Here is a 13770-nt window from a genome sequence, read left to right on the forward strand (position 1 = left end):
GACCGGTTTCTGGCATTCCAGCCGTCTTCAGCCCGGCTTGCTTGAATCCAGTGGCAAAGTGAGCAAAGGACTCACGTCTGAGCATACCATGCCACACTTATGGCGGCCAAAAGCGTTACAAAAGGGGGTGGTAATTGACGGAGCATCTGAACCAATCAAACACTCACACCCAGTCAAAAGATCTGGGTTTAATCCATCACCGTTCTTTAGCCCACTCTGCCACCCCAGTTCAGACATGGCTATATGCGAATCAGTCTGACCCTGTGCCTCATGGGAACAGTCCAGCCCGAACTGCCAAGCCATGTCTTCCCTGGACTGGAGACAAGCTTCAGAGGACTGGTTTCTGGCATTCCAGCCGTCTTCAGCCCGGCTTGCTTGAATCCAGTGGCAAAGTGAGCAAGGGACTCACATCTGAGCATACCCTGACACACTTATTCAAAGTATTCAAAGAAGAAGAACATGGCTACCTCCCCCTTAAGACTGCATTCCCCTTCTCCTGTACCATCACCACATCCTGCCATACCACAACATTCCCCAGCATCCTTTATCATACCAGACGATGACAACAGGGATGATAGCTCTGATGACATGGGGGGTAACATGCCTGATCCAGCTACTCCTACAGGATCACCTGACCTGTGGGATGATTATAACACCCCAGATGTCCCAAATGTCCCTCAAGATGACATATACCCCTCAAGGCCTTCCCCACCAGAAGACACTATGGGTTTCAATCAATTAATTCACAGGACTGCGCAATATCATGGGGTAGACATGCACACAGACCCTGTAGATGAAGACTTCTTAATGGATACCTTTGATAGTGTACAAAGGTCCTCATCCATTCTACCAATGCTTAAAGGAGTGATTAAGCATGCTCCTGAAGTCTTCAAAGACCCAGTCAGGACTCGGGTCATTAACCCTCGCATAGAGAAAAAATATAAGGCTGCCCCCTCAGACCCAGCATATATTAAAGGTCCAGTACCACTAGACTCACTTGTAGTTTCCAATGCACGCAAAAGAGCAAACTCACAAACATCGGGTGATCCTCCACCTCCAGATAAAGAGTCTAAGCTACTCGACACATCAGGGAAAAGAATGGCGTCTCAAGCAGCAAACATGTGGCGTATCGCCAATACACAGGCATTATTTGCCAGATATGACAGGGCACATTATGACGAATTAGAATCATTAATGAGGCACCTCCCTGATAAGTACAAGGATAGAGCAAATGAACTTATCCAAGAGGGGAAAAACATTACAAACACCTCTATTCAGTGTGCTCTGGATGCAGCAGTTCTCTTCCAGGGGATCCTCATCAATAGTCATAAGCATTAGAATATTCCCGCCCATGCGCGGGACCCCGGAAACACTATATATACTCATATATATAAATACATATATATATAAAAACATGCAATAGCAGCCAAATCACATCAGAGCTGAAAAATGCTGTGAAGAATTTCCACCATACATGAATAATATGCATTAGAAACATGAGAAACAACACCAAAGATTGTTTAGAAACTGTTTTAATGCTTAGGCAGCAGTAGAAATTCTTATAACTCACTGAAAGCATAGAAAGCTCCCAGGCTGCTTTGCAATCACACAGTCTAAAAAGACTGAAAAGCTAACCTGTAGCTGTATACAAAAAACTGACACCGTGCCTTTAAGGCACCCATGACCCCTGGTATCCCATCATGCCACAGTGGTGACAGTTAGGTCAGTTGTTCTTTACGGCTCCTTCAGGAAGGATCCTGGTTACACAGCTCCACTAATTTCTGTTTTCTGACAGAAAATTACTTCTCTTCAAACAACATTTTTACTTCGACATTTTACATCTAGTCAAGTAAGAAACTGTCTTTTTAAGTCAGTTTAGTGAGCATTTTCAGCTGAAAATGCCTTCACTTTTTGATAAATGTCCTTCTTGTGGCAACAAGAAAGCAAAATCAGACAACCACAACGTTTGTATCCTGTGTCTGCCTGAAGAACATGATCCAGGCACCTGTCCTCACTGCGAGCACCTGTCAGGAAGAACTCTCAAAGACAGGGAGAGAATTCGCATCTATGGCCTGGCTCACAGGTCATCCAGAGGAAGGTCTCCGGGGAAGAAGGGCTCCAAGAAGACTAAAACATCTTCAAAAGACAGGTCTTCCAACCCTTCAGCTTCAGCGTCAGGCTTGGCGCTGAGGAAAGAACCACCGGTGGATCGTTTGTCTTCAAAAATACCGTTGACGGCGGGCTCGCCGTCGAAAAGAAGAACAGGTATGTCGACGACGTCGAAGGATCCAGCTCCGTCGTCGAAATCCCCTCCGCCGTCGTCAACTGGGCAACGATCGGCGTCGAGAAATGTGACTCCGCCGCCGTCAACCGGGCGACGGTCGGCGTCGAGATCAAAGGCCCCTCCGCCATCGTCAACCAGGCGACGATCGGCATCGATGGAGGTCACTCCTCCGCCGTCGTCATCCAGGCGACGACCGGCGTCGAGAAGTGTGACCCCTCCGCCGTCGTCTAAGAAACGACGTTCGGCGTCGAGGACCAAGACCCCTCCGCCTTCGACACAAAAACGTCGATCGGCGTCGAGGATGCAGTCTCCGTCGACGTTTCGTCGACGCTCGGCGTCGAGGGTGTCCAATACCGCTCCGCCGTCGTCGCACAGACATTCGACGTCGAGACAGAGGGCTCCGTCGACGGCCGGTCATCGCCGTTCGACGTCGAGGCAGAGGACTCCATCGATGGCTGGTCATCGCCGTTCGACATTGAGGCAGAGGACTCCGTCGACGGCTGGTCATCGCCGTTCGACGTCGAGACAGAGGGCTTCGTCGACGACTGGTCATCGTCGTTCGACGTCGAGAGAGAAGATTCCGTCGACGGCTGGTCAGCGCCGCTCGATGTCGAGAGACCATAGATCCTCGCATCGATCGCCGTCGAGGCATTCGAAGTCGAGATTGTTGGACCCGCCGACCCCCCCCAGAGGCATTCGGCGTCGAGAGAAGAGCGCTCGAGGTCGAGACATTCAGAAAGAGCTCGATCATCGTCAAGAAACTCTGTGATCATGGTTACGGAGTCAGCTTCTCGTCATTCCACTTCACAGTCTTCTGGCTCCTCAACAACATCCTCAAGGTCCAGAAGTCCTGTCCGCAGATCTCCTGTGCGTCAGCCAGATCCTTCGGCTGCAGAGATCAGACTGTCACCTAAATGGTACAAGTCATTGGACCATTGGCGAGATTCAGGGGCTGCTAAACGTATGCAAGAGTATGTCAGCCCGCATCACAGATCTCCTCTTCAGAGTCTGGTAGAGGAGATGGACAAGCGTAGTCCTCCCAGGCGCAAATCACCTGTGAGAACACCAACCAGACATCGCTCTCCCAGAAGGGAACTTCCGTTTAGATCCCGATCTCCCGGAAGAGAAAGTCCGGTCAGGCCTCGTTCACCCAGAGGAGAAGATCGGGTCAGATCTCGCTCTCCTAGAAAGGAAGATCATTCAAAAAGATCGCGTGAGAGGAGGCACAGTTCTCACCGTTGACGCCGAAGATCTCCGTCTACTTCATCTACCTCTTCTACCAGGTCTTCCAAGAGGAATTACTCTCCTACACTGACGGATAGTCCTACTTCTAGATCCTCTCCAGTGGATGACATCAGCACTTATCTGGATGTCCTGCAAAGAGGGGCTCAGAAGCTGAGCATTAAAATGTCTGTCCCTCAGGTTACTACAACAGTAATTTTTGAAACTTTACACAAAAAATCTATCTCTCGTCCACTGCTGCCTTTAGTCCCGGGGATTATGGATCCTGTCAAAGAAGTTTTCCTAACTCCAGCAGCTATCAGAGCGGTGCCAGCCCGCATTCAGAAGAAATACAAACCGGCATCTTCTGACCCAGTTTTTGTAAAATCTGACCCTCCAGCAGACTCTGTGATAGTGGCAGCGGCGAGGAAGACGCATGCAGTGGCTGCTTCCTCTTCAGTCCCACCAGACAAGGATAGCAAATCACAGGACTCGTGGGGTCGCAAAGTTTGCAATTCAGCTGCCTCCACGCTGAAGGTCTCTAGTGCGGCTGCACTTCTGGGTAGATACGACAGAGCCTTATGGGACTCCATGGAAAGGTTCAAGTCCAAACTGCCAAAGGAAGACCAGAAGGACTTTGAAGAGACTATGACAGAGGGATATCTGGTGGCGAACCAGTTGATAAGCACAGCTGCGGATGGTGCAGTGCTTGCAGCACATTCCTACTCACATGGGGTTTGTGCCAGGAGATCGGCTTGGTTGCGCCTCACAGGGCTGAAGCCGGATGCTCAGCATCGCATCCTTAATCTTCCCTTTTCGGATTCCTCTCTCTTCGGAGAACATGCGGACGAAGAGATAACCCGTATGAAGACAGAACTAGATACAGTAAAAGCGGTGGGTTTGGAAAAGAAAAAAGAATTCAAATGCCGCTTTAAGACCAACAGGGGGAGAGGGGCTCAACAGAGGGTTCAAACCCGTCAGTGGTCCCAAAGTAAGAACCAGGGAAAATCCCAGTTTCGAGGCAAAGCCAACAGAGGTAGAGGAGGTCACCAACAGTCCTCTAACACCACAAGAGGAGGAAAGGCCTGAGCAGTGGCTTCTTCTGGCGCCGTTGCCCACTCCAGTGGGAGGAAGTGCTTCACAACACCTGGCAGAGTAGGTCAGCATCACAAAGGATCTGTGGGTGCTGAATATACTGCGCAATGGATACAGGCTACGTTTCCGTGCGCTTCCAAAAAGCATTCCTCAAAAGAACTCTTGCCCTCACCAGCTAAACTTGCTCCGAAGAGAGGTGAAAGTTCTACTACAAAAAAGAGCTATAGAGGAAGTTCCTCCCTCTCAAAGAGGAAAGGGAGTCTACTCCAGATACTTTCTGGTCCCCACAAAAGATCAGGAGGACAAGTTCAGACCAATACTCGATCTGCGTCTCTTGAACAAAGTTATCGTCTGAGAAAAGTTCCGCATGTTAGCTCTTCACCAAATATGCCCACATCTTCAAGCCGGAGATTGGATGTGTTCGGTGGAGCTGCAAGATGCATACTTTCACATTCCAATTGCTCTACAACATCGCAAGTACTTGAGGTTTGTCGTAGGAAGCAAACACTACCAGTACCAGGTGCTACCCTTCGGTCTCAAGTCCGCACCACGAGTCTTCACCAAATGCATGGCAGTGGTGGCGGCTTTTCTTCACAAAAAGGGACTCTTCATCTACACATACCTGGACGACTGGCTACTAAAGGGCTCATCTCCGGTACAGGTAACGCACAATCTGCAACTTTGCCTGCACCAGTTGCACAGACTCGGTCTCCATGTAAACCTGGAGAAGTCAGTCCAGCGGCCTACACAGTCCATCCACTACCTAGGCTCCGTTCTGGACACAAGATTGGGAAAAGCGTTTCCTTCGGAGGAGAGACTTTTTTCCATGAGTCAAAAATGTGAGATTCTGCTAGATTCTCGGTTTCCAACAGCCCGACAAGTAGCATCCCTGCTGGGTTCCATGGCGTCCTGCATTTTTCTCATCCCAAACGCCAGGCTGAGAATGCGGCCTCTGCAGCAGGCTCAAGAGGACCAGTGGGACCAAGCGACAGGGCGTTGGGAAGATCGTATCACTCTTTCCCAAGCAACGAAGGATGCCATCAAATGGTGGACTCGGAGGAGGAATGTGCTGGTGGGAGTGCCGTTTCACCAACCTCTTCCATCCCAGTCTATAGTGACGAATGCCTCTCTGCAAGGCTGGGGAGCGCACATGGGTCCACTTCAAATTCAAGGTCAGTGGTCTGCGCAAGAGAAGACATACCACATCAACATGCTGGAACTCAGAGCGGTCTTTCTGGCTCTCAAAGCTTTCTTTCCAGTGATCGAGTCCAACTCAGTCCTAGTTCAGACGGACAATACGAGCACCATGTTCTATCTGAACAAACAAGGAGGCACACTATCTCGCCCACCCTCCCGAGAGGCTCAAACAATCTGGCATTGGCTTCTCTCTCGAGGCCTCACAGTAGTGGCGGTGCACCTTCCAGGCGAGTTGAACGTAAAAGCAGATGCACTCAGCAGGCACTTGAAGATCAGCCAGACTGGGTGCTAAACGACGAAGTGGTAGAAGAGCTGTTTCATTGCTGGGGTCGTCCAGCCATAGACTTGTTTGCAGACGACGAAAACGCCAAATGCCACGCCTTCGCGTCCAGGTTCCACCGGCCAGGAACGCAGGGGAATGCTCTCCTGATGGATTGGTCGGGAACATTCGCTTACGCGTTTCCTCCCCTGGCTCTGATTCCGAAGGTAGTGTCCAAGCTCCTCAGGTCGGACATGGAGATGATCTTGATAGCGCCAGTTTTGGCCACGGCAGTGGTGGTACCCGAACCTTCTGCATCTGTCTGTGTGTCCACACAGACGACTTCCTTGCGGGCCGGACCTGTTGAGCAAGATGAACGGGAGGATAATGCATCCCAACCTCCCATCACTGAACCTGACAGCATGGCTCCTGAGGTCCTGCAATATGGACATCTGAACTTACCTCCCGAATGCATGAACATTTTAAAGGAGGCTAAGAGGCCTTCCACGAGAGCGTCCTATGCATTCAAGTGGAAAAGGTTCTACATATGGTGTAGGGATCATCACTTAGATCCGACTAAAAGGCAGGAGGAGGTAATCCTGCGATACCTCCTTTCCTTGGCAACTTCTGGTTTGAAATATGCTTCCATTAGAGTGCATTTGTCAGCCATAGCAGCGTACCGAAAATCACCTAATCAGATTTCTTTCTTTCAGATTCCGGTGGTTAAGGATTTCCTCCAGAAATAAGTGTATCCCCTTGTGCGACATCCTTCTCCTCCTTGGGAATAGAACCTGGTTCTATCCAGGTTAATGTCCCCCCCCTTTCGAGCCCATCCACAAGGCCTCTTTGCAACTTCTCTCTTGGAAAGCGGCTTTTTTAGTGGCGATTACCTCAGCGCGCAGAGGAAGCGAGATACAAGCGCTCTGTGCAAAGGAACCATATACTGTTTTCCACCACAATAGAGTAGTCCTGAGGGCTCATCCATCTTTCTTGCCTAAGGTGGTTTCTGATTTTCATATAAATCAGTCCATTTCCCTCCCTTCGTTTTTTCCAAATCCTACGACCCCAGCCGAGCGGTCACTGCACTCCTTGGACCTTAAGAGAGTGCTCAAGTTCTATTTGGCAAAGACTAGAGGGATCAGGAAAACGGATCAACTGTTTGTGAACTATGGTTCAATGAGGACAGGTTTTCCAGCGGCCAAGAGGTCCATCTCCAGATGGATTGTCTCTTGCATTAAATTGCCCTACCAGCTTGCAGGCAAGCCTTTATTGGTGTCACCCAAAGCGCATTCCACTAGAGGGTAAGCCGCTACAGTAGTTTTCCTACATGACATTCCAATGTCAGAAATATGCAAGTCTGCAACCTGGAAATCAGTTCATACCTTTACGAGGCATTACTGTCTCGAATCTGATTCCAGGGCTGATACTCAAGTAGGGCAAGCCTCCTTGAGAAATCTGTTTGTGTAGCCTATAGCCTGCTCAGGCTTGTTGATGAGATTGCTGTCTTGTCATTCCTTTGCCCGCAGGGAAGAGGAGAGGCTCACTATTCTATTCTAATGCTTATGACGATCCCCTGGAAGAGAAGGATTAGTTACTTACCTGTAATCCTAGTTCTCTTCCAGGGGTATCCTCATCAAAGTCATAAGCAACCCTCCCGCCTCCCCGGGCCAAGGATATTCTTTAATAAGGAGATATTGTTAACCTATTTTGTTACTGAGTTTGTTTCAGTCTCCGAAAAGAACAACTGACCTAACTGTCACCCCTCAGGCATGATGGGATACCGGGCATCATGGGTGCCTTAAAGGCACGGTGTCAGTTTTTTGTATACAGCTACAGGTTAGCTTTTCAGTCTTTTTAGACTGTGTGATTGCAATGCAGCCTGTGATGCTTTCAGTGAGTTATAAGAATTTCTACTGCTGCCGAAGCATTAAAACAGTTTCTAAACAATCTTTGATGTTGGTTCTCATGTTTCTAATGCATATTATTCATGTATGGTGGAAATTCTTCACAGCATTTTTCAGCTCTGATGTGATTTGGCTGCTATTGCATGTTTTTATATATATATGTATTTATATATATATATGAGTATATATATGTGGGACACATATAATATAGTGTTTCCGGGGTCCCGCGCATGGGCGGGAATATTCTAATGCTTATGACTTTGATGAGGATACCCCTGGAAGAGAACTAGGATTACAGGTAAATAACTAATCCATACTGCCTCTAGGGCAGGTAACACCAGCGTCCTATTACGTAGACATGCCTGGCTACGTATATCAGGGTTCAAACCTGAAGTACAAAGTGCCATTCTTAATCAACCCTTTGATAAGCAACACCTATTCGGTCCTAATGTAGATGTATCACTTGAAAAAATGAAAAAGGATGCAGATACCGCCAAATCTATGGGAGCCCTGCAGTCGCAGGCTCCCAGATGTTCATTTCCTCGCTCATCCTATCGAGGTGCCACCAGGGGATACTCTTCGGACACAGTTTCTACCTCGGGTGGTTACAGGGGTAACAATAACAAAGGCAGAGGTAAAAATAACAACTCCCGCTCTGCCTCTACCTCTGCCCAATGACTCCCTTACCCTTCCCCCGTCCCATTCCACTCCTGTCGGGGGAAGACTTCAACAATACCTGCCAGCTTGGGAAAACATCACATCAGACAGGTGGGCTCTCCAAATAATTCAGTCAGGTTACTGTCTAGAACTAACATCCACCCCCCCCCCCCCAACATACCACCCAAGCAACGTCCAATGTCACAAGAACATTTAACACTACTCAGACAGGAGGTAATATCCCAACTGCAGAAAAATGCAATAGAAATAGTTCCAGAGCATCAGAAAAACAAAGGAGTATACTCACTATATTTCCTAATAACAAAGAATGACGGCTCTTTAAGACCCATCCTAGACCTCAGACCCCTAACATTTACATACAGTCGGACCATTTTCACATGGTCACACTCCAACAGGTCCTTCCACTTCTGGTACTAAACGACTTCCTGGTCACCCTAGATCTCAAGAACGCCTACTTCCATATTCCCATCCACACAGCGCACAGAAAATATCTCAGATTTGTGCTAGACGGGCAGCACTACCAGCTCAAAGTGCTCCCATTCGGAGTCACAACAGCGCCAAGGGTGTTTACCAAATGTCTAGCAGTAGTAGCAGCACACTTAAGAGGACAACATATTCATGTGGTACCATATCTAGACGACTGGCTCATAAAAGCCAGCTCATACAGCCAGTGCGTACAACACACTCATGCTACTATTCAACTGCTTCACGACTTGGGGTTCACAGTAAATCACACCAAATCACATCTGCAACCCTCGCACATTCAACAGTATCTCTGCACTACAATAAACACCCAACTAACACTAGCTTATCCCTCTCCAGCCAGGATAACAAGTGTACAAACTCTCCTATCAAAATTCAAACCGCAACAATCGCTACCAGCTCGAGTGTTCATGCAGCTCATAGGAATGATGGCATCTTGCATATTTGTAGTACCTCAAGCAAGACTGCAAATGCGTCTACTTCAAGAGTGCCTAGCACGCCAATGGAACCAGGCTCAAGGTCAACTAACAGACCTAGGGTTGGTAGACGGTCGGACTCATCGTTCTCTGCAATGGTGGAACACCTAAAACCTTTCCAAAGGACAACCGTTTCTAGAGCCAGTTCCTCAAATAGTCATGACAGCAGACGCATCGCTCTCCGGTTGGGGAGCTCACCTACTGCATCACATCATGCAAGACAGGTGGACACCGCAACAGAAGTTACTCCACATCAATCATTTGGAGTTGCTAGCTGTGTTTCTAGCTCTAAAAGCATTTCAAATGCAAGTGTCTGGCAAAGCTGTCTTAGTCCGCACAGACAATATGACAGTTATGTACTACATAAACAAACAAGGGGGAACACACTCTCTGCAGCTCTCTCAGTTAGCACAGCAGATATGGAGATGGGCTATACCACTAAAGATCTTCCTCTTAGCCCAACACGTCCCAGGAGTACAAAACACTATGGCAGATCTGCTAAATCGACAAACACAGCAGATCCACGAGTGGGAACTTCATCCGCAAGTTCTTCATCAGTTCTTTCAAATGTGGGGACAACCTCAGATAGGCCTCTTTGCCACACACAAAAACGCAAAATGCCGCCAGATACCCACACCCATTGTCCAAAGGCAATGCGATATGGATGAACTGGTCAAAACCATTTGCGTACGCTTTTCCTCCTCTCCCACTACTTCCGTTAGTGGTACGCAAACTACAACAACGTTCCCTAACGCTCATTCTAGTCGCTCCAACTTGGGCCAGACAACCGTGGTACACCACGCTGTTGCAGATGTCTGTAGTACCACACCAAAAACTAAACCTATCTCCACGACTATTAACACAGAACCATGGAGAGATCAGACACCCGGGCCCAGCTCAGCTCAACCTAGCGATCTGGCTCCTGAGGTCATAGAGTTTGGTTACCTCAACCATCCTCCAGAATGAATGAAATTATCAAAGAAGCTAGACGTCTCACCACTAGAGCATGTTATGCTGCTAAGTGAAAACGCTTTGTCATATACTCCCAAAACAACCAAATAAATCCCTCAGACGTGTCTATTCAACACATCATAGGATATCTATTACTCCTTCAAAGTGTAATTTAGCCTATACGTCTATCAGACTACACCTTGCTGCCATTGCAGCATACTTACAAAATAGACAACATCTATCTCTTTTTAGAGTACCAGTTATAAAAGCTTTCATAGAAGGACTCAAAAGAATAATTCCTCCCAGAACGTCACCTGCACCAGTGTGGAACTTAAAGATTGTTCTTACAAGATTAATGGGTCCTCCCTTTGAACCATTACATAAATGTGAATTGCAATTCCTAACCTGGAAAGTAGTTTTCCTAGTAGCAATTACTTCTCTCAGAAGGGTTAGTGAACTACAAGCATTTACCATTCAGGAACCTTTTCTGCAACTGCATCATAACAAAGTGGTTCTTCGTACTAATCCTAAATTCCTTCCTAAAGTCATTTCACCATTCCATCTAAATCAATCAGTTGAGCTGCCCGTATTTTTCTCGCAGCCTCAAACAGTCGCAGAAAGAGCTCTACACACCTTAGATGTCAAAAGAGCATTACTGTACTACATCGAAAGGAAACAAACTTTTCGTAAAACAAAACAACTTTTTGTGCCTTATCAAAATCAGGGATCACTAGGTGGATTGTTAAATGCATACAAATATGTTACCAGAAAGCCAAACGTACGTTACCAATTCCTCCAAAAGCCCATTCAACAAGGAAGTTTGGGGGCTTCAATGGCATTCTTGGGGAACATTCCCCTAGATGATATATGCAGAGCAGCTACATGGCTTACACCACACACGTTCACAAAGCATTACAGTGTAGATGTGCAAACTAAACAACAAGCCACTGTGGGCCAGGCTGTACTAAAAACACTGTTTCAAACAACTGCAACAGATACTGGGAGTCACTGCTAGATGTGGTATGCTATACAATCTATGCATAGTGTGTAATCTGCAGCTCATATGCCTCGAACGGAAAATGCTACTTACAAGTATGCATCTGTTCTTGGCATGTAGCGCTGCAGAGTTACACACGCCCACCAGCCTCCCCGGTTACCTTTATCTGTTCCAGTATTATCTTAATTAGATACAAATCACATGGAAATCACTACCTCTTGTAAAGCTCCATCACTTCCCTAATGGCGAAAAACAATCTGGGGATGGAGCCGATGCCCATGCGCAGTATCATCCAAAGGAGGAGTCACCTATCCCGTGACTTCCAAAGACTTTTCTACAACAAAACAAACTGCAAACATCCGGGCCCAACACTAGGTGGCCGTCTATGAATAGTGTGTAACTCTGCAGCTCTACATGAAAGAACAGATGTATACTGGTAAGTACCATTTTCCTTACATTAGACGAGGGTAAGCCTGTCATTTTGGATAAATATTTTTTATCTGACAGTTCATTGTAGAAATAATATTATTTCCATGTACCAGGAAGAGCCTGCTGGAATTGTTAAAATATACTCTTTGTGAGATGGGTTGCACTGAGCCTTAATGTCCACATTTAACTGTGTCCCTTTCTTCCATGGTTAGTTTTGGGAACTGTGTGGAGATGCAAGCATCTACAGCCTTCAACTGGAATGACCAGCGCTGCAAGACTCGTAACCGATTCCTCTGCCAATTTGGTGAGTGGTGGACCTCTTATCTTTTCTGCTCATTAACTTGTTTTAAAACAGGCTATTTAGTCATTCCTCAATTGAGGAAGAGGGGCTATATCTCATGATTTCATCATTTTTATTTGCTCAACGATAACAGTAGCTCATTCTAACTAAAATTTGTTTGAGAATAGGCTCACCGTCTATCTGTCTGGGAATTACACTTTGGTTCATGGACTACAAACCTTGGAAGAACTTTCCTTGGAAATCTGGAGAACTGTGTTTGTTAATTGACATTTGAAACACAAAAAAGGTTAAAAGCTTTGGGTTGATGAAGCAATTTTTAAAGTATGTATGAGCCACACAATTGTCACCCTACACATTGTATGGTTTTACCTTCGCAAATGAAAAATTGCACAATATGCATGTCAATTGATTGACTCAATAATGCTGGGTAACCTTGTATGGGGTCCTGTGGTAGGCAGCAGATCTCAATATCACATTTTGCAGTGTATTGTTAATAATGAAGGGTCATAACAGCCTATCCTCATGTTACAACCCTGCTTTAGAAACAGTTTGCTTTATACAACAGTATCCCTCAGGAGGCTTCCTTGGAAGTGGTGAAAAGAATTCTGATAGTAGGATAATTCCATGTCAGGTCACTACAGATTTATAGTCTGATTTGTGAAATTAACACTGATGGGCAGTTATTTCTTTGGCTATAAGAAAAAGAAAGGAACTAGTATGGGGGCAAACTTCCCCTGCCAAATTGCAAATTTATATATGTCTGGTTTTGAAAACTTATATATAGCGACTCCAATCCAAACAATGTCTGTTTGATGGATTGGAAGAATTACACAGAGGATACTTTCTTTATTTGGAAATGAGTAAGCAATAAACCATTTTCATGACATATACAAATGGTCAATACAAGAACGTAAAATTCATGTATGTATACACTTGATGATGAAAAGATTATTGGGCCTAATCACAAAGGTAGGTTTACATGTGAATAAATCTGAACACGTAAATTTACACTTGCACTGTATACTGCATTTACTGGCTATTAACCATTTCTGGGTGTGAATTTACTCCAAATTGTAGATTGTATGCTGCCACAATAGGGAACTGAGCCACATTTGTGAGTTTAAAGTTAATACTTGTATCTTTTTACCAGTAGGATGACTTCTCTGCCACTGAGGCAGAGTCCTCCAAGTGGTAAAATATAGGGAAAAATGTTAAAGTTTATTAAAATGTAAAAAAAACGAGTAAAATATTCTTATTTTAAATATTAATGTAAATTCATTGCATTTGTGTATTTTAAATGTAAAACAAAATATGATAGCACTGTTAACTTTGAATTAAATATTTATTTTATGTATATATATTATTATAATTTTTTTAAGTTTTAATAAAAAAGAATCCCTCCTAAAGTTTATTTATGTATAAAAAAATAAACAATATCTGTGGAATGAATTTAAATTAAATAAAGCATTTTAAAAAGTTACATACATTTTTAAAT

General features: G+C 45.8%; 1 protein-coding gene across 1 annotated transcript in view; it reads left to right on the forward strand.

The window, feature by feature from the left end:
• The window catches only part of LOC147677619 (C-type lectin domain family 18 member A-like), a 226248-nt gene extending 213699 nt beyond the window's left edge, over positions 1 to 12549 (forward strand). The window contains exons 11-12 of the mRNA XM_086945571.1: positions 12187 to 12278; positions 12443 to 12549. Of these exons, the coding sequence (XP_086801697.1) occupies positions 12187 to 12278; positions 12443 to 12549 (199 nt within the window). The remainder of the gene's footprint in view (positions 1 to 12186; positions 12279 to 12442) is intronic.
• Positions 12550 to 13770: the final 1221 nt, after the last annotated feature.

Source organism: Lissotriton vulgaris, chromosome 12, assembly GCF_964263255.1.
Source record: "Lissotriton vulgaris chromosome 12, aLisVul1.2, whole genome shotgun sequence".
Taxonomy (NCBI): domain Eukaryota; kingdom Metazoa; phylum Chordata; class Amphibia; order Caudata; family Salamandridae; genus Lissotriton; species Lissotriton vulgaris.